At 43.7% G+C, this 25,052-nt stretch overlaps 1 protein-coding gene across 1 annotated transcript in view; it reads left to right on the top strand.

Annotated features, from left to right (window-relative positions):
- Window positions 1-25,052, top strand: part of Lrrk (Leucine-rich repeat kinase) — a 90,910-nt gene that overhangs the window by 26,932 nt on the left and 38,926 nt on the right. The window contains 15 exon segments of the mRNA XM_074108363.1: window positions 695-856; window positions 1,062-1,155; window positions 1,158-1,226; window positions 16,995-17,152; window positions 17,345-17,367; window positions 17,480-17,581; window positions 17,722-17,887; window positions 18,896-19,011; window positions 19,809-19,965; window positions 20,247-20,363; window positions 20,889-21,047; window positions 21,801-21,903; window positions 22,352-22,515; window positions 23,146-23,318; window positions 23,828-23,974. Coding sequence (XP_073964464.1) covers window positions 695-856; window positions 1,062-1,155; window positions 1,158-1,226; window positions 16,995-17,152; window positions 17,345-17,367; window positions 17,480-17,581; window positions 17,722-17,887; window positions 18,896-19,011; window positions 19,809-19,965; window positions 20,247-20,363; window positions 20,889-21,047; window positions 21,801-21,903; window positions 22,352-22,515; window positions 23,146-23,318; window positions 23,828-23,974 — 1,910 coding nt within the window.

Raw genomic sequence — 25,052 nt, 5'->3', positions numbered from 1 at the left:
ATTTGAGTAATCGGTGTCCCAATACCCTTACAAAACCCTTATCATCTGCTCACCAACATCTTGCATGTTGCTTGTAAGGGTTAGCCTTATAAAGGGCTTCCCTTTTAGCATATAAGCGTGCTAATTTAAATCGTCTACCTCTGTATGTACATTAGCATAGATATATACTAATCCTGTCTCTTTCACCATTTCCAATATTATGAACAATTTTAATAAAATAGTGGTTTATGCAACTGTTATGTAATAGGGTCCTTAAAACACGAGTGTGGCGTATGAGTGTTTTAAGGCCTAATTACGTACAGTTGTACGTTACTTTATCTACATCCGTATATTAAATTCTTCAAGAATTCAAGAACCATTGAGAATGACCTGCATTGCAACCAGAACTATGTCTGCCCCACGAGCTCCTGCGCCCGAGGATGAAGCCCCGCCACGCTCTGGTGCGGTAATGTTCATTACGAAACTGCCGTGTTCATGATAGAATCCAATGTCGTAATGCTGGTTATCTATGGTTTTGAACACATAATGGAGGATTTACTATGTAGGTGTAGATTACTGTAGATAAAGTTATATACCTACATAGCTGAAGCCGCCCGCGCCTCCCCATGAATCATTCTAGGCCCCCCAAGTGGGGCGCGGCCCGCTGGCTGAGAACTCCTGCTGTAGCGGTTAATGTGTGTGGGTGGTTTGTTAGGCGGCGCTCTGGGACAACGTGGAGCTGCTGGAGTCTCTGCTGGCGGGAGGCGCCGACAAGGACGCGCGCGACAGACAGGGACGGAGCGCGCTGCACGCGGCCGCGCTCGTCGAGCGCTCGCGCTGCCTCGCCGCGCTGCTGGGGGCGGGCGCCGCCCCGCAGGTCAGTCACGGGGGGATACTTACTATCAGAGCGCAGTGAGCCTGTGACCCAAAGTGGGTCTTGGCCTCCACACCAGATTACGCCGCGCTTTACGATCTTGAGCCAGCTCTTGCCAGCCTTGACCCCGAGGCCCAAAAGTAAACGAAATGGAGTACGAATGTTTATGTCATTGTACAAGAGCCGCTGACGCGCGCTGTGCCCGCAGACGGCGCTGCACGTGGCGGCGGAGCGCGGACACGCGGAGAACGTGCGCGCGCTGCTGGCCGCCGGCGCCGACGCGCACGCGCGGGACCACAACGGAGCACCGCGCTCGCGCTGGCAGAGCGCGCCGGACACCGACACGCGGCGCGCCTGCTGAGGGACGCGAGGGGTGAGTGAGGACACACGACGCACGGGGTGAGCCACGGCCGGGACACAGCACGGGGACAGTCATGTTTAGCAGAGGACGCACGGGGTGAGTCACAGGAAGGACAGCGGGGTGAACCGGGTAGGGGAAGGTGCGGTGGACACAAAAACAGCACGAGGTGAGTCATGGGAGAGGGGCCAGCGGCGGACTCATGGGGTGACACTGGAAGAGGACACAACACGGGGTGAGGCACGGGGGAGGGCTGACGAGGACGCGCGGGGTAGTTACGGCGGAGACAGCGCGAGCACTGGCCGGCCGAGCCGTGTGTGCCATGTGGAAGTAGGAACGCATGGGACGAATTGCGCGGGGCGGGGTGATTCAAAATTCAAAATTCAAATGATTTATTCAATAAATAGGCCGCAATGGGCACTTTTACACGTAATTTTTTAATCTACCAGCGTTTTCGCAAAGACCATCATTGCCAAGAAGAATGCGCCGCAAGAAACTTGGCAGAAAGTCATTTTTTCATAATAATATAATTACAAATAAATACTTAAAAACTATATTTACAATTAAAAAAAAAAAAAACAAAAATATAATAATAAAATACAGGGATGTATGGGGTCCCTTAGTTACAATACTATATTATAAGTAACCCCAAAGTTTGGGTTCACCATTTGACTTTTGTAGGTATATATTTATTTATTCAACAACATTGATACGCTGACTTCTCACCAATATTAAGAATTATTATATTACTGATCCAGATAAGCGTTTAATTAAAGACGAGTTTCGTACCTTAGACGTCAAAAACGGAAATTACAGGATCTTTTCTGTGTCCGTCCGTCCAAGACCCTTTTTCTCAGGAAGCTGACCTTGATATCAAATACTCGGGTCTGTTACCTTGGAGCAGTGAAAAAAAACTTCTAAATAAACGCAATCGAAATATGCAGACGGTCGTTAAAAAGTATACTTATATATATTCCATAGACTTCACCGGTAATCTGTCCATCCGTTCTCGAGTTACAAATGGTGTAACCTACCCAACTTCGTTTTATTTATATACATTATCCTAATAAACTACTGAACTGTATATTTTGTATGCATAGGTATTAATATTCATTTATTCATTGTGACCATTTATTTATTTTATTGTGTCAATAAAACCCTACAAGTTTAGCTAAAAGCTAACATGATATTCATTGTCAGTTAGGCGTAAATATTTATTTCCTAGCTTTTGCCCGCGGCTTCGCCCGCGTGGTATTCGGTTATCGCGCGCTGTTCCCTCGGGAACTGTGCATTTTTCCGGGATAAATAAAAAGTAGCCTATGTCACTCTCTGGCCCATTAACTAAGTATTTGATAGATGATTTCCTTGAAGAAAATAATTAACTATCCTATAACTAAGTTATATAATATAAAAACTACATGATGTAATTGAATTAATAGTAGACTATAATAATATAGTAAATAATTAATGGTAGTGGTGGTATGAGTATATATAGGTATAGGAACATAATGTTAAAAATAAGGTGTGTAGTATTCGCCAACAAACTGTTTTGCAGTTTGGCGAAGTATTTGTCATAAATGTAATGTATTTCTTTTCGTTGAGATAAATAAAAAAAAAACTGTCTATCCCTAAAATCACGTCGATCCGTCGCTCCGTTTCGACGTAAAAGACTGACAAACATACAAACACACTCTTTCACATTTATGGTTATATTAATGGTTAAACTGATCGAGTGTTGCCATTATTTCCGGTTGCGAACTTCCTTCCGCTGGCGTTCGTGTCGTCATAGTGTGTGTATGTTTTTATATGTTTTAGTAATGGGTCCCACTGAAAAACAGCGTTGCGGCTTGCCGTAACACTATGCTGAGTGGGGTCCACTTTATACTATTCAATGTTTTTTTTTTTCTCCATCTAATGTATTTTTATGTGCATCGAATATGTGTAAATAAATGTTTCTCTCTCTCTCTCATAATATAGTATGGATGTTCTTTAACTCAATCTTGTTACCTTTAAACTCCGCGTCACTAATAATAACTACTTTATTTCGAGCAACATACATACTATACAGACTACCTATAGGTATATACAAGTTACCTACTAAGCGGTCTGTCCTTGAGCAGTGGTCACCTTGTGTCGTATGTTCACGAATAACTCGGAACTATCAAGTAAACCAGTTTGTGGGCGGCGTCGATATTGGACGGAGGACAGGGACACTCCTACTGCTGCTTGCTAATTAGACTGCCGAAATTACAATTAATTAACGGCTTAAAGTGCTCAAAATGTTGTGCAACGATAACCCTGCTTTACTTCGTCACGATATGTTATTTCGTCCGTTAGATTATAAAGAAATATTGGACTTACATTTTTGCTTTCGTGGATTGTTATTTTCTGGTAAATTGTGTTAATAGTTTGCACGCCTTCATGCGGGCTGGATGCAACGGACAAGAAGATTGGAAAATCTAATGAATAACTAGCTTTTGCCCGCGGCTTCGCCCGCGTGGAATTCGGTTATCGCGCGCAGTTCCTCGGGAACTGTGCATTTTTCCGGGATAAAAAGTAGCGTATGTCACTCTCTGGCCTATAAACTATTTCTATGCCAAAAATCACGTCGATCTATCGCTCCGTCCGTTTCGACGTGAAAGACGGACAAACATACAAACACATACACTTTCACATTTATAATACAGTATAAATGTTTTTCCATCGTATTTTGTCGGCTACTTTCTTTATTTATCTGCTCTCTCAGTAAACTTCAGTAAGTTAGTTGAGAAAGCAGGATATAAGTACAAACTTTTCCGACAAAATTCGATGACGAAACATTACTGAATACCTCTGTAACACCATCGACACTGTATTCTACCAAATAAACCATTCTGTTTCTTAAACAAATCACCTAACAATATAAGTTGGAAAACCCCGACTTTGTCACTTCAAGGTTCAATATCTCAAAAACGGCTGAACCGATTTTGATGCGCATGTTTAAGAACCATCGCTAGAAAACCTGCTTTCGAATAAAAAAGACCGCATTCAAATCGGTCCACCCGTTTAAGAGCTACGGTGCCACAGACACACACATAGCGTTCAAACTTATAACACCCCTTTTTTGCGTCGGGGGTTAAAAAATGATGATAGCTATATCAGCCAGTTACAGTTCTTCGTGACGTCACTCCGTGTGCCCCCCCCACTGCCGAACTTCGCGCGTTACTTTTGTCTATATTTCGATGTGACTGTAGTGTAGTATACCCAGTCGACGAAACCCCTCGTAGTTCAAATACAAAAATACAAATACAAATAACTTTATTTCGCTTGAAATATGATACAAGAGGTGTTAATTAAAAGACAATATTGGTTCTTCCTCGACACTCGACGGTACGACACGAACTTCGAGTTTCGTAGTAGCCCTGCAGAGTTTTACGAGGATGTGTTGCGACGAATGTCTTTTACCCGGCTGCCCGAAGGAGGGTTATGTTTTTCATGAATGTTAAACGCTTCATTTACCTCGCCTCGCTCCGCTCAGCTGTTACCACTAGAGCTGCGCTGAGCGATGAGGGGACCAGTAATGCTCGACCCTATACTGCTCAGCCATCACTGTACGTAGTAAGTTCGTATCGTGCCGTCCCTCTCACTCTCGTGTTAAATAGTATGTGTCCGAGGGACCGCACGACACGAACTTTGAGTTTCGAGTTTCGTAGTAGCCCTGCTGGTGTAAAGACGACCTGTATATCAGAGATATGGAACCTTTGGACGACCGGATGGCCAAGGGGTCAGAGAACCTGACGAAGCTTGAGGTACCGGGTACGATTCCCGGCCGGGGCAGATATTTGTATGAATATACGAATGTTTGTTCTCGGGTCTTGGATGTTTAATATTTAAGTAGGTATGCATTTATCTATATGTATAAGTAAGTATGTTTATCCGTTGCCTAGTATCCATAGTATAAGCTTTGCTTAGTTTGGGACTAGGTCAATTGGTGTCAAGTGTTCCATGATATTTACTTTATTTATTTCTTATTTATTTATTTATTTACAAAGACAACGTTCAATTTCGATATAAATTTCACGGCTTATCAGAGACTTCTCAAAATCTCCCACACCACTACCATTTTCCACATCTAATTGATGAGTTAATTCAGTTGCCTCCGCGAGCCGGCGCCGCGCGGGCGTCGCGTATGTTTGTCTTACGTAACGTACATCGTAAACCACATCGCGAGAATTAACGTGTGGTGCAAAGTGTGTTTTTACGATGTGATGCCAATGAAAGTTAGTGGAAGTAAAAAGTGCAAATGGAAATCGACGAATGAACAGATTTTTATGAAACATGTCTAAGAAACATCGCTAGAAAACCTGATTTCAAATAAAAAAACCCTCATTCAAATCGGTCCAGCCAGATAGACAGACAGCAGTCAAATATGTATAATAACACCCCTCTTTTTGCGTCGGGGGTTGAAAAAGACAAATAGTTGTCTACCTTGTAAATGCTAGAAATGTTCTAAACACTTACTATCGGTTTAATTTACGCAGCTTCGGTTAATTTGAGATAAATAAATGCTTCAATAAAATAATAAATAAATATCACAGGGCACTTGACACCTTTTGACCTAGTCCCAAGCTCTACGGATAAATCCAACGGATAAACATACTTATTTATTATTTATTTTTATTATTTATTAGATCAAAAATACAACAAGTTACATTACAGGTCTTAGTCCTAAAGAGTAACAGGTTGACAAAACAGATACTTATATGTATAGAAAGATTATACTCAAATTAACATACGTATTTTTACTTATAAATATCTGTACCGATCGAGGAGCGAACCCGGGACCTCCAACTTCGTAGTCAGGTTCTCTTACCGTTGGCTATCCGGTTGACAATATAATAGATATTGAGATTTTACAAAATTCTCAAGAATACATCGTGGTTTTCAGTTATGTTTTATTGTGCCATCCGCCAAATAAGTGGTCTATCAATTTTGTAAACAAGTTCCTATCAATTGAATATGTCGCTAAAGTCGAACTTTCAAGTTGACAGACGCGTCTATTGGCATTATTGTTTTATGACATGCAAACGATTATCAACTATAGGGTGGTAGACCACATATTTGGCTGATGCCTGAGCATCCGCGCAAAATATCATGTTTCTAGACGTCGCCGGCGGTCGTCGTTTTAACATTTAACATGTTATCCTGTAGGGCTACTACTTATACTAGGTACTTATTTAATACGAGAGCGAGAGGGACGGCACGATACGAATTTCGATTTTCGAACTTCGGAGTAGGCCCTCCGATTCCGTCGGAGTATCGGGATGCAATCAAACCTATTTGTTACCTGTGTATTAATTTTCGGCGATTTTAACCCCCGACGCAAAAAGAGGGGTGTTATAAGTTTGACCGCTATGTGTGTCTGTCTGTCTGTGGCACCGTAGCTCTTAAACGGGTGAACCGATTTGAATGCGTTTTTTTTTATTGAAAGCAGGTTTTCTAGCGATGGTTCTTAGACATGTTTTTAAAGTATTTGTATTAGTATCTGTATCTCAATGGTTGTCTGGATATATCGCTTGAAAGCGATAAAATCTCCTTTTTATCCCGCATTTTTGCACTGATTCGTGGTGGTCAATAAAGAACATTAGATTTGTATATTAGTAGGATTAAAGTTACATACCTATACATAATATAATTGCATTTGCCTGCGGCTTCGCCCGCATGTAATTCGGTTATCGCGCGCTGTTGTCTCGGGCACTATGCATTTTTCCGGGATAAAAAGTAGCCTGTGTCACTCTCTGGCCCATAAACTATCTCTATGCCAAAAATCACGAGGATCCGTCGCTCCGTTTCGACGTGAAAGACGGACAAACATACAAACACACACACACACACTTTCGCATTTATAATATTAGTATGGATGTATAATGTGTGTAAGAATAATAATATAGCCTACACGATACGAGTAAACAAGTTCTGAATGTCTTTAGTTTGACTTTGGATTGCTTCGAGATATTTATTTAAAAGCATGATCTAATGCAATGACGTTTCAATTTTCAAATTGTGACGTAACAAATAAACACGCACCAATCGCGTCGCACTCGCACACCGAGGGGTCCGTCGAAATGTCTAGGTATCTATAATAGACTATCCAGTGTTAGCAGAGCCCCTCATCTAAGCAAAATGTACGCGGTGTGGAGTTAATTGAGCAAAATTATGAGTGCACTCAGAAACCAAGTAGAATTACTGGCCTAGCAAAACATACATATAGTTTTTGGAATTGTTAAGATTTTTTATGTATATGCTTTAAACCAACTTAAAATGAAAAGACAGTTATGTGTCAAAGGTTAGCGGGGCAGCAAGTTAAAGTATTGTAGTTAACTGATTCAAATGTTTGTTGAAAATAAAATAGCAAAACATTGCGATGCTTCGACCTCGAATTATGTCTAGTTTTTTGTAGTTTTAACACGTTATCTATAGGTAAATATTACAAGTAGGTGTTTGGAGGTAAACTGGTTATCAGTGAATATAAACAGTGCAGTCGAAGGGTTTCTGTAGTATTGATAAGGTCCCCAGAAGGCACTAGAGAGGTCGTTTTGTACAAATCTCTGGACAACTATGCCGATATCCCGAGTTTTTTTTTTTATACGACTGGATGGCAAACGAGCAAGTTGGTCTCCTGATGGTAAGAGATCACCACCGCCCATAAACATCTGCAAACCAGGGGAATTGCAGATGCGTTGCCAACCTAGAGGCCTAAGATGGGAGTAGAGTTATTGTCAACTTTTTGATTAGATGAATATAAAATATGCTAAAAAGTGTCGCACGGTGTGGCGTCGAGCTCCGTTGCCATCAATATAGCGAGGAGTGTTGCGAAGAATGCGGGTTTCATTAACCAATAGAAACGCTTAATTTACCTCGCCTCGCTCCGCTCGGCTGTTTCCACCAGAGATGTGCTGTGCGACGACGTGTAAATGAAGCATTTCTTATGGTTAATGAATGACACATTTCTGACAACACAACCTCGCACACTATTGGTGGAAACGCTGCTTAATTCCGGCGCAGGCGCGTCGGAAGCGGCTCGGTCAGTGGGGCGCGGTCGCATTATGACATAACGTGATAAGCAATAGACGAAGCCGAACTAGTTATTAACGATCTACATGTCTGTATACATCATCATCATCATCATCCCAGCCTATATACGTCCCACTGCTGGGCACAGGCCTCCTCTCAGAACAAGAGGGCTTGGGCCATAGTTCCCACGCGGGCCCAGTGCGGATTGGGAACTTCACACACACCATTGAATTGCTTCGCAGGATTGTGCAGGTTTCCTCACGATGTTTTCCTTCACCGCAAAGCTCGTGGTAAATTTCAAATGTAATTCCGCACATGAATTTCGAAAAACTCAGAGGTGCGAGCCGGGGTTTGAACCACGACCCTCAGCTTGAGAGGCGATAGGTCAAACCACTATGCCACCACGGCTACGTCTGTATACAATGCTCGTTTATTATAATTTTTTTTTATTCGATACACGTAAAAATACATAATAGCAATAACATAATCATATACAAAAATAAAACATTAATCATAATATAATAAAAAAACAGTTATACAATAAAAAAATGTCAAAAATCACAAAAAAAAGAAGAGAATAAATTATATAAGTAATAAAGTAAAACAAAAACTACTCCATACACCCGTCCGCATCGTACTTGGCCCGAACGTACCCATTACCCCAGCGGCATTGCCCCGTTGTATGGCCATGGCTCGTTTATTCAGTTACTATACTAGCTGTTGCCCGTCTGCGAAATAGTCTAAAATGTTTTGTACGGATTTTTCGTACGCGGAATATTTTTTAACTGGAGTTCTTTTTAGACTGGCCAGCGCAAGCTGTGCACGCATTTTTTACGAAACTTTAATCTGGTATCATTTTTGAGATTGTCAAATTTGTCATTCTAGCCAGGCTTAGATAATTTTGATATTGTTTTGATACGTTTTTTTTTCGCGCTGTCATCGTTCATCCACCATTACCTCTCATATTTCGTTTTCTACATTTTTTTTACCGTACAACGGCAAAACCTAGGTACTGACACTGGCAAATGTCCTTCAGTGGACAGAGCCATATTTTATTATTATTAATAATATAATTTTGATACTTCTGCCGTAAGAAATAAATAAATTATTATTTAATTAATTCAACCTCCTCAAAATGGAAAAAGTAGATTGATAACCAAGGGTGGAAAGTGACCCATTTCACCCGAGATATAGCGCCAATAGTTCGAGGGAAAATAGGTAATTAAAAAAACAGACACTATATTTTCCATTTCGACTGTGAGGAAAGTAAAATACTACAAAAAATGAGAATAATAATAAATTGAATTTACTTGTATCCAACCTCCAACGGTACCTTTTCGACTGGCCACTTGCCACGGCCGACTATAAAAAAAATAGAGTTGGTCACGACCAAGGAGCTTATATACAAAACGCAGGAGGCCTTCAACCGGTTCAACGCCGAACGAAGAAGTTTGACCTTTATTACTTATTTATATATTCCATCTCTATTTCACATTTCACGAATGACTTCCATCTCTTTCTTAACCTAACTAAAGAAAGAGATGGAATATGTTCGTGACGTAATAAAGATCAAATTTCTTGTTTCAAACGGATGTTCGGCGTTCAACCTCCAGTTTTGTATACATATATGCTCCTTGGTGACGACGTGCATCTAGACAGCCATGCTGAAACGTCAAAAAAAAGTGTCATTGACGTAACTCAATTTTCTTCGACTCCGTGGCTAATCGAAAAATTAAAAATAAATACTTTCCACCCTAGAGATGAAAACGCAATTTTTCACCCGGCTATCTACCCATGAAAATTAAACTTTCCGAACAGGAGAGATGAAAATTAAATTTTCCGAACCGGAGAGATGAAAATGTTACAAGATTGTGTTAGAATTAAAATGTTAAAAGATATAGGTAATCAATGCCAATCTGGAAAAAATGGTCCAAAAATTGATGCGTCTGGACTGTACGTAAATGGGCACTGACTAAGGTCATACAATTGACCAAGGGACTCCTAAAGTGCATCATCAACTTTCACACATTACTATAATGAATGTTGTTGCAGCTTGAAGTCTCGAGTATAATTTAATACCTGGAAATCAGTGTACAGCAAGTGTTGTCAGCTTATTTTTTTAGGGTTCCGGAGCCAAAATGGCAAAAACGGAACCCTTATAGTTTCGCCATGTCTGTCTGTCTGTCTGTCTGTCTGTCTGTCCGTCCACGGCTTTGCTCAGGGACTATTAATGCTAGAAAGCTGTAATTTTGCACGGATAAGTAAACTATGCCGACAAAATGGAACAATTAAAAGTTAAAAAAAAATTTTTTTTAGGGTACCTCCCATAGACTTAAGTGGGGGTGATTTTTTTTTTCTCATCCAACCCTATAGTGTGGGGTATCGTTGGATAGGTCTTTTAAAACCATTTGGGGTTTGCTGCTGGGGTTTGCAAAGACAATTTTTCGATTCAGTGATGTGTTTGCGAAATATTCAACAAAGTGCAAATTTTCATTAAAATCGAGCGTCCCCCTCCCTTCTAAAATCTAAACCGGTGGGTGGAAAAATTTGAAAAAATTCAGGATTAAATGAGTAAATAGCAGCCTAAGGTATAAAATATACCTAAAATTGGAAGATTCCGTATAAAATACGAAATCCTTAGATAAATATTACTTAATTTTTTCGTAATGGCTACGGAACCCTATTTTGGGCGTGTCCGACACGCTCTTGGCCGGTTTTATTAATTTGCCGTGGTTTGTCTGGGACAGCTTTCGTTGGCCAGAGTCTAGGGTTCCGTAGTAGTTCCGTACCGACCTGTGATGTACGACTTGGTGACAATGAGACCTATACATATAGTTGGAAGTATATTTCCCATTCCAATGAAAAAAAATCTTTCAAATCCCACTAATAGCGAGTATTATAAATGCGAAAGTTTGGAAGCCTGTTTGTTTGTAACCTCTTTACGTCAAAACCACTGAACTGATCTAGATGGAATTCGGTACGCAGATAGTTGGAGTCCCGGGGAAGGACATTAGATAGTTTTTGTCCCGGAAAATTGCATACGGCTTTCTGAGATAACGAACAATAATTCGACCAAATTGATAACCTCCTTTTTGAAGTCGTTTTAAAAATATCAAACATATCAGCAAGTCCTCACTCCTCACACAATGCTTCTCTGTCTGTAAAGTGGTCATACATACTCGGGGACGATAATGCCCCCGTTGTGGCCGGACGGGCTCGTTAATCAATTGGCATTGATCAGTTTTATACAATAAGGTCTAATTCCAAAACCATTTCGAGTAATAGGTTTATTTTATTATTTTAGTTAAAATTACAATTTTACAACGAGAGCATAAAACGAGCCATTTTACCCGAGGCGTCCACATAGCCACCAGAGCCGGTACGGCGAGGGTGAATAGACACATCGAGGGGAAAATGGGTTGAATGCTCGAGTTTTACACTGCTTTTCACTTAGATAGCGAGGAAATGAAATAGCAACAGTGGAAACAATTGTTCACTAACTAGGTACCTTTTATTTTTCACGCATTACTATATAATTACACGTTTTTAGTTATATTGATGTATTTTGATTAATTTGGTTGATTTTTAGTTTTACATAAAATAAAAAATGTAAAAAAATTATATATGTAGAAACTTCTTTGTTTGTGGCAGTTGACACCTGATTACTGATTATGAAAAATACTTAATGTAATGATCTAATATGAAGATGATACCAAAAATGTATCAGTACAGTACCCGGCGGTAAAGATTGCACATCGGTATTTGGAAAAAGACAATTGGCTGTTCACGACGATTTCCTAACGCAGGCCACCGTCCATCAATTATCGTATTTATTATGTGACGTTTTATATCAAATAAATACTGCACCTTTATGGACTTAATTAGTTTACTTCAACTTCGTATATCTATAGAGAGCTGTTGCAACTACTAGAAAAAGGATAGTTCCCTCTTTTTCCTAAAGATGCCGTCGTACAATTTAATGTTTTGGGGGGCTTCAATAACTCTTTATTATACATATATTTTCATCTAAATGCGTCCGTACTCTATTGCACCTGTACAACGACTGACAAACGTCACATAAGTAGTGTGTGACAACGCTCTACGAAGCCGAAATTAGCCGAGTCTCTTTCCAAAGACCGATGTGCAATCTTTATGGCCGGGTCTATTCGTAGCCGGGTACTGTTTTTTTTTCTTTTTCAATTAAACAAAAAAATATGGACACTATAGCCGGTTAAAGTCCGTGTGACGTCACATCTTAGCACACTTTTTACTAAAGAGTGACTTCACGGACCTTCCACTCCCGAATTTTGGCGTACCTACTTCATCTTTGTAATTTTTTTCAAACAAGAAGTTACAGCTTACAGCGTTAAGGTAGGAAATTGTAAAGATGTTCGACTTCGAATGTAAGTGAGTCAGTTTAGTTGTAAAAGTCGATATTTGCGCGCGGTAAGACGATCCAGACAATCGCATTACGCGCGTCGCTGCTGCTGCTAATTCGCGGCTTACTGTGTTTAGGGTTCAGCGTCTAAAAAGTAAAAGCCGTGGTGGCCGAGTGGTTTGACCTATCGCGTCTCAAGCAGAGGGTCGTGGGTTCAAACCCCGGCTCGCACCTCTGAGTTTAACGAAATTCATGTGCGGAATTACATTTGAAATTTATTAAGGCCAATCAACTATTTTACCGACACTTTGGGCGTCTCCTGCGTTACCAAAACATCGTACTTCCAACAAGTTATTTCAGGGTTTAATAGGTTGAACTTGCGTAGGATGGCATGTATTCACTTAAACTCTATTAAATTACAGAAAAAACATGTTTACTTACAAAAATCTGCAATTGTTTGAAAAATGTCGCGGACAGATCAGTGTGGGTGGGTATAAAAGTTGATTGATCTCTGTATCATTACTTATATTTAACGACAAATAATAACTTCGCAACCCCAACATAAATTGGTCCTTCGAGCCGGATATCGGGTTTATAAAACAATACACCTGGACGTTCTGACATTTGGTCACAATAAGGCGAAGTCATAGAATTGCACGGATTTTTACATCTGGTATGACACATAGGCTACTTTTATCCCGATATTCCACGAGATATAGTCTTAAAATATTATTTGGATATAGTAATAGGAACAGGCATCTGTGTTTGGCACTGGCAATAATGAGCACGATGTCATTTTTGTAAAAATCCCACGGGAATTTAATAAAATCGTATCTCGAGTCCAACTGTGGCTCCGAGTACTGCCTTTTCGCAACGTAACGTTTAGCAACCTGTTTCATTTCGCAACTTTTCATTTCGCAAACTCTAAAACTGTAAATATTTCAGGATTTATTTCAGGGCCATCGTGTAGAACCCTTTAGGTTAGGTTAGGTTAGTTTTATAAAAATCCTGGAATATTTACAGTTTCAGAAATATTAAACAGTTGGGAAATGAAAAGTTGCGAAATGAAACAGGTTGCCAAACGTTATTCGCCGAAACATTAGTAAACCCTGTGGCTCTAATGATTTGCGCCGCGGCTACACACTAGTATAACATATAATAAGTGGTTTTGGGTGTGCTCGGTATAGTCGACCAAGAAAGTGTTAAAATATTAAATTGATATAAAATTTTGAAAAAGATTAATTCATCACTAGCGCCACCTATTCATACTCTGTAGTAGTAAGTTTTTTTAATACTCTATCTTTTCGCCATCTTATGTCAAGTTGTTTTCTTTCGTCTCATCACAATCCATACTTACTTATATTATAAATGCGAATGTCTGTGTATTTCTATGTTTGTCCGTCTTTCACGTCGAAACGACGATTTTTGGCATAGAGATAGTTTATGGGCCAAAGAGTGACATTGAGTCATCATCATCATCCCAGCCTATATACGTCCCACTGCTGGGCACAGGCCTCCTCTCAGAACAAGAGGGCTTGGGCCATAGTTCCCACGCGGGCCCAGTGCGGATTGGGAACTTCGCACGCACCATTGAATCGCTTCGCAGGCTTGTGCAGGTTTCCTCACGATGTTTTCCTTCACCGCAAAGCTCGTGGTAAATTTCAAATGTAATTCCGCACATGAATTTCGAAAAACTCAGAGGTGCGAGCCGGGGTTCGAACCCACGACCCTCTGCTTGAGAGGCGAAAGGTCAAACCACTAGGCCACCACGGCTTTTTGAGGTGACATTGAGTGGCTACTGTTTATCCCGGAAAAATGCACAGTTACCGAGGGAACAGCGCGCGATAAACGAATTCCGCGCAGCAAAGCGAGCAAAAGCTAGTATTATAATAAAAGTATCAGTCAGTGGCAATCAATTAAATATCAATTCTACGAGAAAGTTCTTTACAAATATTAATGACAGTTCCTACTTCAGAAATACCATAATATGGCTGATTGTCATCAATAAGATTTGACGTTTTAAGCACTACTAATGGCATTAAACCTTAGGGTGTTAAACCAATTTCTTGATCGACTATACAAGTTGCGGCTGCGGCTGGGGCTGCGGCGGCGGCTCGGCTTACACTCGTGCGCACGCGCCGCCGCGATGCGAACGACCACAGACATTAACGACGTTACGCAAGGACCCTGTCCTTGAGATGCGGTGCTCTGCCAACAGCCACCCCTAATGCGTATATGATTATGTTTGTTGCGACATCATCATCATCATCATCATGTCAGCCGAAAGACGTCCACTGCTGGACATAGGCCTCCCCCAATGCTCTCCACTCAGACCGGTCTTGTGCTTTCCGCATCCACCGCGATCCCGCGATCTTAACCAGGTCGTCGCTCCATCTTGTTGGAGGCCTACCGACAGCTCGTCTCCCGGTCCGCGGACGCCATTCGAGAACCTTCTGGCCCCATCGGCCATCCGTCCTGCGAGCAATGTGCCCCGCCCACACGCAACAAACGCAGAACGCAGCATGCTTGTTGCGACATGCAATAAGCATAAATTTTGCAGGTGGTAGGACCTTGTGCAAGGTCCGCCCGGATTGCTACCACCATCTTGCTCGCTAATCCTGCCGTGAAGCAGCAGTGCTTGCACTGTTGTTTCGGTGTGGAGAGTAAGACAGCCGGTGAAATTACTGGCACTTGAGGTATCCCATCTTAGGCCTCTAGGTTGGCAACGCATCTGCAATACCCCTGGTGTTGCAAGTGTCTATCGGGTGTGGCGATCTCTTACCATCAGGAGACCCACTCCATCCAGTCGAATAAAAAAAACTGAATTTATTGTCCCTCAATAGTCTGCAATGTAATGCAACTTGCATACAAGTTCTTGAATGGTCTAAATGAGGCTTTAAGACTTCCGTTTCCACCAGAGATGTGCGAGAATGTGTTGTAAGGAAAAAGCATGTCTATTGGTTCATGAAAAACACATTCCTCACACACCTCTGGTAGAAACGGAACCTCAATCCTCAGTCTCATGTCAAAAACCGACAAATCTATAAATAAATATCGACTGGGAAAAATAATTCTTGTTTGACTATATCATTAAATTTAGATAAATATAGAAATATAGATAGATTGTTATTCGAAAATATACTTATTATAAATAATTAAAGTAATTTGAAAAGTTTAGGCAAAAATGGGTTAAATCGAATCTTCTCAAAAACGGTTATAAAAAAACCAGTGCTCACAATTTGAACTCAATGGCCATCTTAACAACGTTGCTGAACTAACAATATGCTGCGTCGCTTGGGGACCATCCGGAGGAAGAAGAAGGTCAAAGAGGTCGAAGAGGAGGCTGACGCGGCGTTTGATGTCAGCGACTACTTCGTGGATGATGTGGCCGACCCCTGGACGGAGGGAGGTGGGTTGTGCTCAGACTACACGATCCATTAGCAGTTTTGCCACCTCAGATATTTTTATTAGAAAAAGAGACCAGCGCTGGGAATCGAACCCAGGTCCTCAGCATTCCATGCTGCGTGCTGTACCCCTACACCACCACTGGACAGGAGTACAGACACAAATTTCTCCTATGCATCACATATCTCAGCTTGTTTTTTTTTCTTTCTTATTTAGCCACTTAAGCAGCGACACTAGCGACATCTCTGTTTTAGCTCTCATCGAGAAACGTCAGCACTCCTTCGGAAGTAACCGATTACTCGGACAAGAGATGTCGCTATTAAGCAATCAAATTAAGATACAATCGATACGATTTCGATATGTAGGTGGGTTGTGCTCAGACTACAAGATCCATTAGTCTGGAATAGGATGGACGGAACCATGGCGTGCATTGGGTCGATTTGATGAGATAGGCAGTTGGCAGTATTCGCCGCTTCAGCCTGCTATATAGTGCCACGAGAGTTGAAGTGAATGATTACAAACACAGCTACAACATGTCGTGTAATGACACCAGGATTTTGACATTTACTCATTCATTCTCCTTCTGTGCAATGTTCTTTTTGTAACTGTGTATGTAATCATTCACTTCAACTCTCGTGGCACTGCCTATAAATACCAGCAGTCGCACTGCCTACCCTACTGTCTACTCAATGCACCCCATAGGCAAGATCACCCCTGTTGGGACGCTGTTTTACAACCGTCTGGAACGGGCTTAAGTGGTTAAGCTGAGCTCGCGCGCGGCGCCCTGTAAGGCGCCTTCGACGTCTGCGCCTCCGCCCCGTTCGCGACGCGCCCCCGTCCCACGTCTCTACTGTGCGGCTTGCGCCCAATACTTTGCGTTCCGGATCACCCCCCCCCCCCCAAAGCCGGCACTGACTGCCATTGACGTTGATGGTTTGTCTGTCCAGATGCCTTGGAGCGCGAGCGTCTGTCGCAGCACGCGGCGCTGCGCGAGGCGGTGTGTCGCGGCGACGCGGCGGCGACGCGCGACGCGCTGGCGGCGCTGGGGCCGGCCGCCGGGCTCGTCGTCAACCTCACCCCGCAGGGCGCTAACACGCTGCTCTACGTGAGTATGGGCGGGGCGCGGGGGAGGGGCGGCGCGCGGCGCGCTGGGGCCGGCCGCCGGGCTCGTCGTCAACCTCACCCCGCAGGGCGCTAACACGCTGCTCTACGTGTGAGTATGGGCGGGGCGCGGGGGAGGGGCGGCGCGCGGCGCGCTGGGGCGGCCGCCGGGCTCGTCGTCAACCTCACCCCGCAGGGCGCTAACACGCTGCTCTACGTGTGAGTATGGGCGGGGCGCGGGGGAGGGGCGGCGCGCGGCGCGCTGGGGCCGGCCGCCGGCTCGTCGTCAACCTCACCCCGCAGGGCGCTAACACGCTGCTCTACGTGTGAGTATGGGCGGGCGCGGGGGAGGGGCGGCGCGCGGCGCGCTGGGGCCGGCCGCCGGGCTCGTCGTCAACCTCACCCCGCAGGGCGCTAACACGCTGCTCTACGTGTGAGTATGGGCGGGGCGCGGGGGAGGGGCGGCGCGCGGCGCCGGCCGCCGCGCCACGCTGCTCTACGTGTGAGCGCGGTAGCGTTCTATAGACCGCACTGTGCACAGTGACTGGTGGTCACCAACATCATATTCTCCAGGGCGGTGGAGGCGGGGCACACGGCGGTGGCGGCGGCGCTGCTGGCGGCCGGGGCGGACGGTCGCGCGCACCCCGTCACTAAGTACTGCCCGCTGTACATCGCCTGCTACCACGGACACAAGGAGCTGGCCAAGCTGCTGCTGCCGCACTTCCCTGAAGCTGTGCAGGTGTGGCGTTTGAAACAAGTCGCGATTGTTCTGTTGTGCCGCTCTACTGTGTTTGCTTAGGGGGGCTAAATGGGTGTTAAACAAGATTTCTGACTTATTGAATCAGGTGGTACTTTGCGGAGGTCCATTTATAAAATGAATTCATTTCTTTGCTCACCTTCGACCTTATGATATCTACTTAATGCAACAAATGTGTGTTCATGCAGCTTCTCCACCTCCACACCAAGAGCACACACAAATCACGCAAACCCAACTATCACTTATACCACACAACACTGGCACGTTTCGGACCTAACCGGAGCTCATCTTCACAGCATTACGAATGTTAATGTGTTATTTCGTAGCCGAATGCAGGCGGCAGCAACAGGCCGTCGTATTGGCACGATGCTTCTGCCTTCATTATTTCTATAAAGACGGCGTATTGCTTGATGCTTCTACCTAGAGTTGGCAATAGAATCACACTTTAAATAATAAGATAGTACGTCTCACTCAAGTTTCGATTCAAATTCTATGATCGTTGTTTTTGGAAGTGAATACTTGTCATTGTTTTCTTGTAGCTTTCTACTGTATTTACTTGGGGTCTATAATATTGATGGTACGATTCTATCATTTTTGTTAAATTTGGAAATAAGTATGTTTGTTATATTATATCTTTTTGTATTTAGTATGTGTTTTATTTACTCTTAATGTAAGTAAAAGGTGGCAAAACTAATACAGGGCGTAGGGAAGTGATGTGTATTTCTCAAGTGAATACTCACTAGTAATACTTGCTAATGGTGTTCTTTACCGTTCATTGGGTTCCAGTCCCGGTTCCGACAGAGGAGCAATAAAAAATCCTTGAACGCATTTAAATTATTTTTAAAATCAAAACGAAATTTCCTTTCCTTTACATTATTTAAGATATTCTTGCATTATCTTTTCCTTGTCCCCCCCCCCCTTGTATAAGAAAATGTGGTATAGTTATAGGACGTCCTGTATTGTGCAGCGATACAGTAATGTGTGTTGCAGCAAGAGACAGTGGAGAAATGGCTGCCGCTGCACGCGGCGTGCATCGGCGGGCACGCGGAGCTGGTCACGCTGCTGCTGGAGTTTGAGTACCCGGCCGATTTGCTCAGCACTTACACGTAAGGATTTTTTTTCTATAATATTAAAAATAAATCGTTCATTTCGGAGATTTTCCACATTGTGTAAGTTACAAAGAAAAACCTTAGTGACTATGTTAGTAAGAATAATATAGCTACACATACACTAACTAGATGGAAAATGCCTGGTGCTCCACCCCAGCAAGGGTGTTTAAGGTGCGTTTCCATCAGAGATGTGTGAAGTGAAGATCTGTTGCGCGCAATGTGTTTTTCATGAACCAAAAGAAACGCTTCATTTATCTCGCCTCGGTTTTGCGAGTTTGTGCGAGGGTAGGTAAAAAAAGCGTTTTTGTTGATTCATGAATAGTTATTTGTATCACAAGGGAGCAAAATGGTGTATTTACGGCGAGGGCGTACATTGAATCCAGAATGTAGCGAAGGATTCTACAATAGAATCCTAAGCGTAGCCAGGGATTCAAGTGTCCTGAGCAATTCAAGTGTTAGCGCCCAAGATGAAAATAATTTTGCTCCCGAGTGGCTCATACAACTTTTTACACCGAGCATTAAAAATAAACTTGAAAAAAATATTCTAAATATTATTAAAGAACAACCAGCACAGAAAATGGCGTGGCTTTACAATTGTCAACTTCAAAAAATGGCATTTGCAATAAAACACTTAGAAAAGCCTTGAACAGAAAAGTTGCACTTTGCTCCCTCTCGCCAGGGAGGAAAAGTTACTTTTCCGAAGGAGAGGTGTGAAAAAACACATTCCTAGCACATTTCTCGTGGAAACGGAGTTCAACAGTTATTTTTCATTCATCGTTTTGTCTGTGTGTTAGCGACGAAACGGGCAAGTGGGAGTACCAGGCGGCGTTCGACGTGAATGCGGTGGACGCGCGCGGACAGAGTGCGCTGTACGTGGCCAGCACACTGGGCTGCCTGGCCGTGTGTGACGCGCTGCTGGCTCACGCCGTGCCGTGCCGTCCTGCGCCGCAGGTAGCTAGGACGTCCACTGTTAAACACAGACCCCACAGACTTTCAGTTGATGCGGTTGGAAGCGGCCTGAATCCACCATGAGCCTGCGGCCTTATTAAAGTAATTAGCAAGGACTACTCGAATCGAAAAAATCGATGCGTAGGTCCTAAAAACTACAGAAAACGATTTAAAAGCATTTATCTTGAAATTGTTTTAGATTTACTAATATTGTAAAAAACCGATTCACATCGATGGTCGGCATGCGTCGGCAACAGCCTCTGCTGTAACCAGTAATGTTGCAGGCGGGCGGGACGCCAGAGGCGGAGGCGGTGCGCGCGCCGGCGGCCGTGCTGTCCCCGCAGCGCGGCATCTCGCTCGGCATCCACGCCATCGTCAGCCGGCTCACCGGACAGGCCCACGTGAGACACACGCATCTTTTGTTGCACTCAACCCGGACCGGACCGGAGCTTAAGGCTGCGTTTTCACCAGAGATAGCGAGGGTGTGGCACGAGGAATGTGTTTGTCACTAACTAATGGACGCTTCATTTTCCTGTCCTTGCTCAGCGTAGCTTTAGTGGAAACAGCTCTGCGGAGCGAACTCTGGTGGAAACGCAGTTTTAACGGTTAATGCTATCGAGCTGATGTCCTCTGATGTCCTGGGTTCGAAGTTCGATTGGGTGACAGCCTTTTCTCGCAAATTATTTCGCGTAACTTCAGACATCGGCATTTGCTGAGTGGCATCCATTTTGGTGCTCTGTTAACTACTGTTGTATTTAGATTAAGATTTCATGTAAGTACAAACTTTTTTAACACCAAATAAATCAATTATTTTCTATTTTATTCTAAATAGTAAAATTGCCAATCATAGTAAAGTAGATGCCATTGGAGCACTTATTGATGATTTTATAGTACCTTTTGGTATGAACCGTTTCTGCGTCACCCAGGAAGCGGTGGAGGAGAAGCGGATACACCCGGTGCGTTGGAGCGTGGGGCGCGGCGCGGACAGCTGCGTGGGCGCCGCGGCGCGGGGCGGGCATGCGCGCTGCGTGCGGCGGCTGCTGGCGGCCGGGGCGCCCGCCGGCAGCCCCGCCGCGCCGCCAGAGGTTAGCCCACTAATATTGGAGTATAAATGCGAAAGTTTGTAAGTCTGTTTGTTTGTTACCTCATCACGTCTTCACCGCTGAACTGATTTAGATGAAATGCAGTTAACAGATAGTTTGTCTCTGGGAAAACACAGGATAGTTTTTATCCGGAAAATTGCATAGTTAACGACAGTTAGCAATTAAGGAATTCTGCGCGGACGGAGTCGCTGGTAACAGGCTAGTACTCTGATAAATGAAGTGAACATTACGCTTACGATGGTTAAAACTGAATACAAATATCTGTCGATATCATCGAGCAAATTCCGCAACTGTACTTATTAAAATTCCGATCCCCTAAAGAAAATCGGGGAAAAAGTAGCCAGTAGTATTCCAGTGATCCGTCTGCTGCTGCTGCATTCTAAATTTACCCATTTTAGCGTGAAAGAGTAAGAAACATACACACACACACACACACACACACACACACACACACACACACACACACACACACACACACACACACACACGCACACTTACATGATTTTGCATTAATAACACCAGGTGTTTTGGTAAGGCCTTTGCACTTGCACATTATAAGAAAATTTCTTGTGTTCAAAAATTTAAAAAAAAACACAATATATTATTCCTATGACTTGTGATGTTAATGATCTCATCCAACACCCAATACGACTGAATTGCTTTTAAGACATTTCTCAGAAAACATAAGAAATTTTCTGATAATGTGCAACAGGCCTGAGGTTGTGTTTTGTGCAGAACGAAGGCGCGGGGACGCGCGACTCGCGGCGGCGCTCGCGCAGCGCGTCGGCGGCGAGCTCCATATCGCCATCTCCCTCTCCCGGCCGCGGCAGCAGCGACCGTAAGTACCGCAGCTACATGACCACATTGCACCAGAAGCGGCCTTCTTCTAGGTGGACTGACGACGTCGTGAGAGCTGCGGGCAACCGGTGGATGCATGTGGCGAGTTGTCGTTCACTGTGGCGGTCTAACGGGGAGGCCTTTGTTTAGCAACGGACGTCTTCCGGCTGATGATGGTAGAGAGTTTGTAATGTGTGTAGATTAGATATATGTCGAATGTATTGTATACTTATGACCAAAGCTTTCCTACGAGCAAGCTAATCTGGTGTCAGTATTGTACGCCCGAAATGGCAGACTGTTGACAACTACTGATTTTTTAATGTATGAGATCTAAATTGTACACAGTTTTGACGATATGCGCTTATCTTATCTTTTCTTCTCATCTCATTCCTCTCGTCTCGTCTCCTCTCTGATGTCATCTCATCGTATCCTATTTCAACCTCTCCCAGGCGACGCCCCGTGGACGGCTCTCGCCGTGGCCATCCGCAACAAGCACGTGCAAGTGGCGGACTTACTGCTGCGCGCCGGCGCCGACGACCCGCACGGGCTGGCGCTGCGCGAGTGCGCGCGTCACCAGCTCGGGGAACTGCTGGCTGCCGTGCTGGCCGCCAGGGTGAGTGCTGGTGCTTGGGGGGTCCATTAAGACTGACGTCTTTGATTAAATAAACACCATGGATTCGCAAGCAGTCGCCGATTCCACCCTCGACATACGTATAATTTAGTTTCTAACATAATACTAACCCGTACATCACTTATTTGTTTAATTCACAAATCTGGCCACGGTACCAATCGAATTACGCCGATAAGATACATCTTTGCTTGGGCTAAACTCGAAGTTAAATCCTGGTCATGGCACCAACTGTGACATACGAGCTAATAAGTTTTCGCATCTGAAATAGAAATAATGAACGATAGTCCCATGTTAATTTTTATTTTCAAACAGATGTTACTTTGCGGAGGTGTGTAATGTGCGGAACTGTAAGAAATTACATTGTTCCCCCATGACCTTGCAATACTTTGTCCACAACTAATGTACGTTCATGCAGGTCTTCTGCTTCAACGCTGCAAGAATGTAACACATCACACAAACCTAACTATCATCACCACCACACTGGACTGACCCGTTTCGAACTCAATCAGAGTTCGTCATCAGAGCAACACAACTGTTTACTATACTACCGGATGTTAGATGCGTCGTCTTGTATTTTTGTCGTATTTTGTCATGTGTGTTGTGGAATCGCAGGCGTACCCAGACCCCGAGTACAAGCTGAACAAGTCGGCGGTGTCGGAGCTGGTGCTGCGCGGCCGGGGCGGACGAGCGGCGCGCGGCGCGGACCTCACGTACAGCGCGCTGGCGCCCGCCGTGCCCGTCGTCGTGCACTGGCGCGCGCTGCACACGCAGCTCGACCATATACGGTGAGCACCTGAGCACGCCGAGATAGACGACAGACAGACATTTTAGTTTTAGTTTTTAACTAACAATTTTGTCCTCTGGCAATGCGGAGGGATGATTTGTTAGATTATTTTCCCAAAATCGACATTTCCTCGTAGCTAAATTTCCATTTGCTTTTTTTCCCAAATGTTTTTGTCCCACTATGGTTTTATGGTACTGAATTTTATTTTTACAATTGCGTTTTTTTTTTTCAATTTTATCGACTCATAACATTTCATTAGTATCTACGGAGCTCCTACTTTTGTGTAGTCTATCCAAACGTAACATAAATTAAACCCATCTGTTTCTGTGTCGATTAAAATTGGAAAAAAACGCGTGTGAAAATAAGATAGCATATTGGGAAATAACGATATCGGGAAACGAACGACGGTGGGTCAGGAATTGAATGGTTCGTTTATGTGCTATACATATATTATGTACCAATTCGACGACTAGCGTTTAAAGTAGTTGGTTGCGTGTTCCCGCTTCCCAGCATGTCGTGGCTGATGGCGGCGGCGACGCGCGTGAACCCCGGGGCGGCGGGCGGCGCGCTGGCGCTGCACGCGATCACGCGGCTCGAGCTGGCCAACAACGAGCTGCGCGCCGTGCCCGCCGCGGTCTTCTCGCTGCTGAGTCTGCGGTCAGTGGCAACGACAGGTTATGGGCTCTCCAGGGAACAGGTTATGGGCCCACGCACTCGACACCAGAGCCTTATTGTCCGACATACTTAGAATCACAATCGTTTTCACCACTTCTTTCTGTCGCACAGCATAAAACGAGGGTAGAAAGAGATGTTGTTGTGATGACGTTAGACAATACGGACTCTGGAGTAGAACACCACCTGTTGAACATAGACCCCCCTCACAGACATCACAGCCTCAATACGGTTTACTAATGTATCGGCGAAAATTATTAAGCAAATTATTTGCCTCCCAAACTATTTATCTCATATTTTTATTTAGGCGAAATGTTACTTCCCAACGTCAACTGTTTCGCACTGATATCATTTCCCAACTAATGATTCGATAAAATTATTATTATGCAAATTATTACCTGGTTTTTTTTTAGATGTCATTTATGTTTTCGTCAAAATGTATTATTTGGCATACCTTAATTTAGCAACTTATTGAAATGGCATCCAACCTACTTTCTAGTGTCCTTTATCCTGGCTGCTATAAAAAAACCTAACATCGAAGGCTAAGGCGGGAGCTACGCTCCGCTTCGCTCCCGCCTTAGCCTTCTGAACCTAAACTATCCAAGTCGCTTCTGCTCCAAGCCGTCTTGCTCGCTCGCTTTGCTCGCTCGCACAAATCAAATTAAAGTATAACTTTGCAATGTAAAAAATTGCCCAAATGTTATTTGACAATTTGTTATTTGCCTAAGCCAATCATTTGCTACATAATTATTTGCCACATAAATGTGTGATGAAGTAAAATTTGCAATGTAAAAATGTTGCGAAAAAAAAAAAATGCGAAGTAAATTATGCCAAATATTAGTTTGCCAAATGAAAACTTTGGCGAAAGGTTGGTTGCTAAGTGAAATTTTGCGAACATTATTTCGCCGAAAGGCAGTACACCCCTCAATACACTCTGATTGCTTAACAGTGTTCCGCAGGTCATTAGTTGGTGTGCCTCCGCAAAATAAGGTTTATCTCACTAAAGCTTAATAGGCAAACGGAAGAAAAATACTTACATACCGTGAACTGCTTGAACTTTGCC

Source organism: Choristoneura fumiferana, chromosome 26, assembly GCF_025370935.1.
Source record: "Choristoneura fumiferana chromosome 26, NRCan_CFum_1, whole genome shotgun sequence".
In the NCBI taxonomy this organism is placed as follows: Eukaryota; Metazoa; Arthropoda; class Insecta; order Lepidoptera; family Tortricidae; genus Choristoneura; species Choristoneura fumiferana.
Note: the sequence above shows the minus strand (reverse complement) of the source record. Positions and strands in the feature narration are given on the sequence as shown.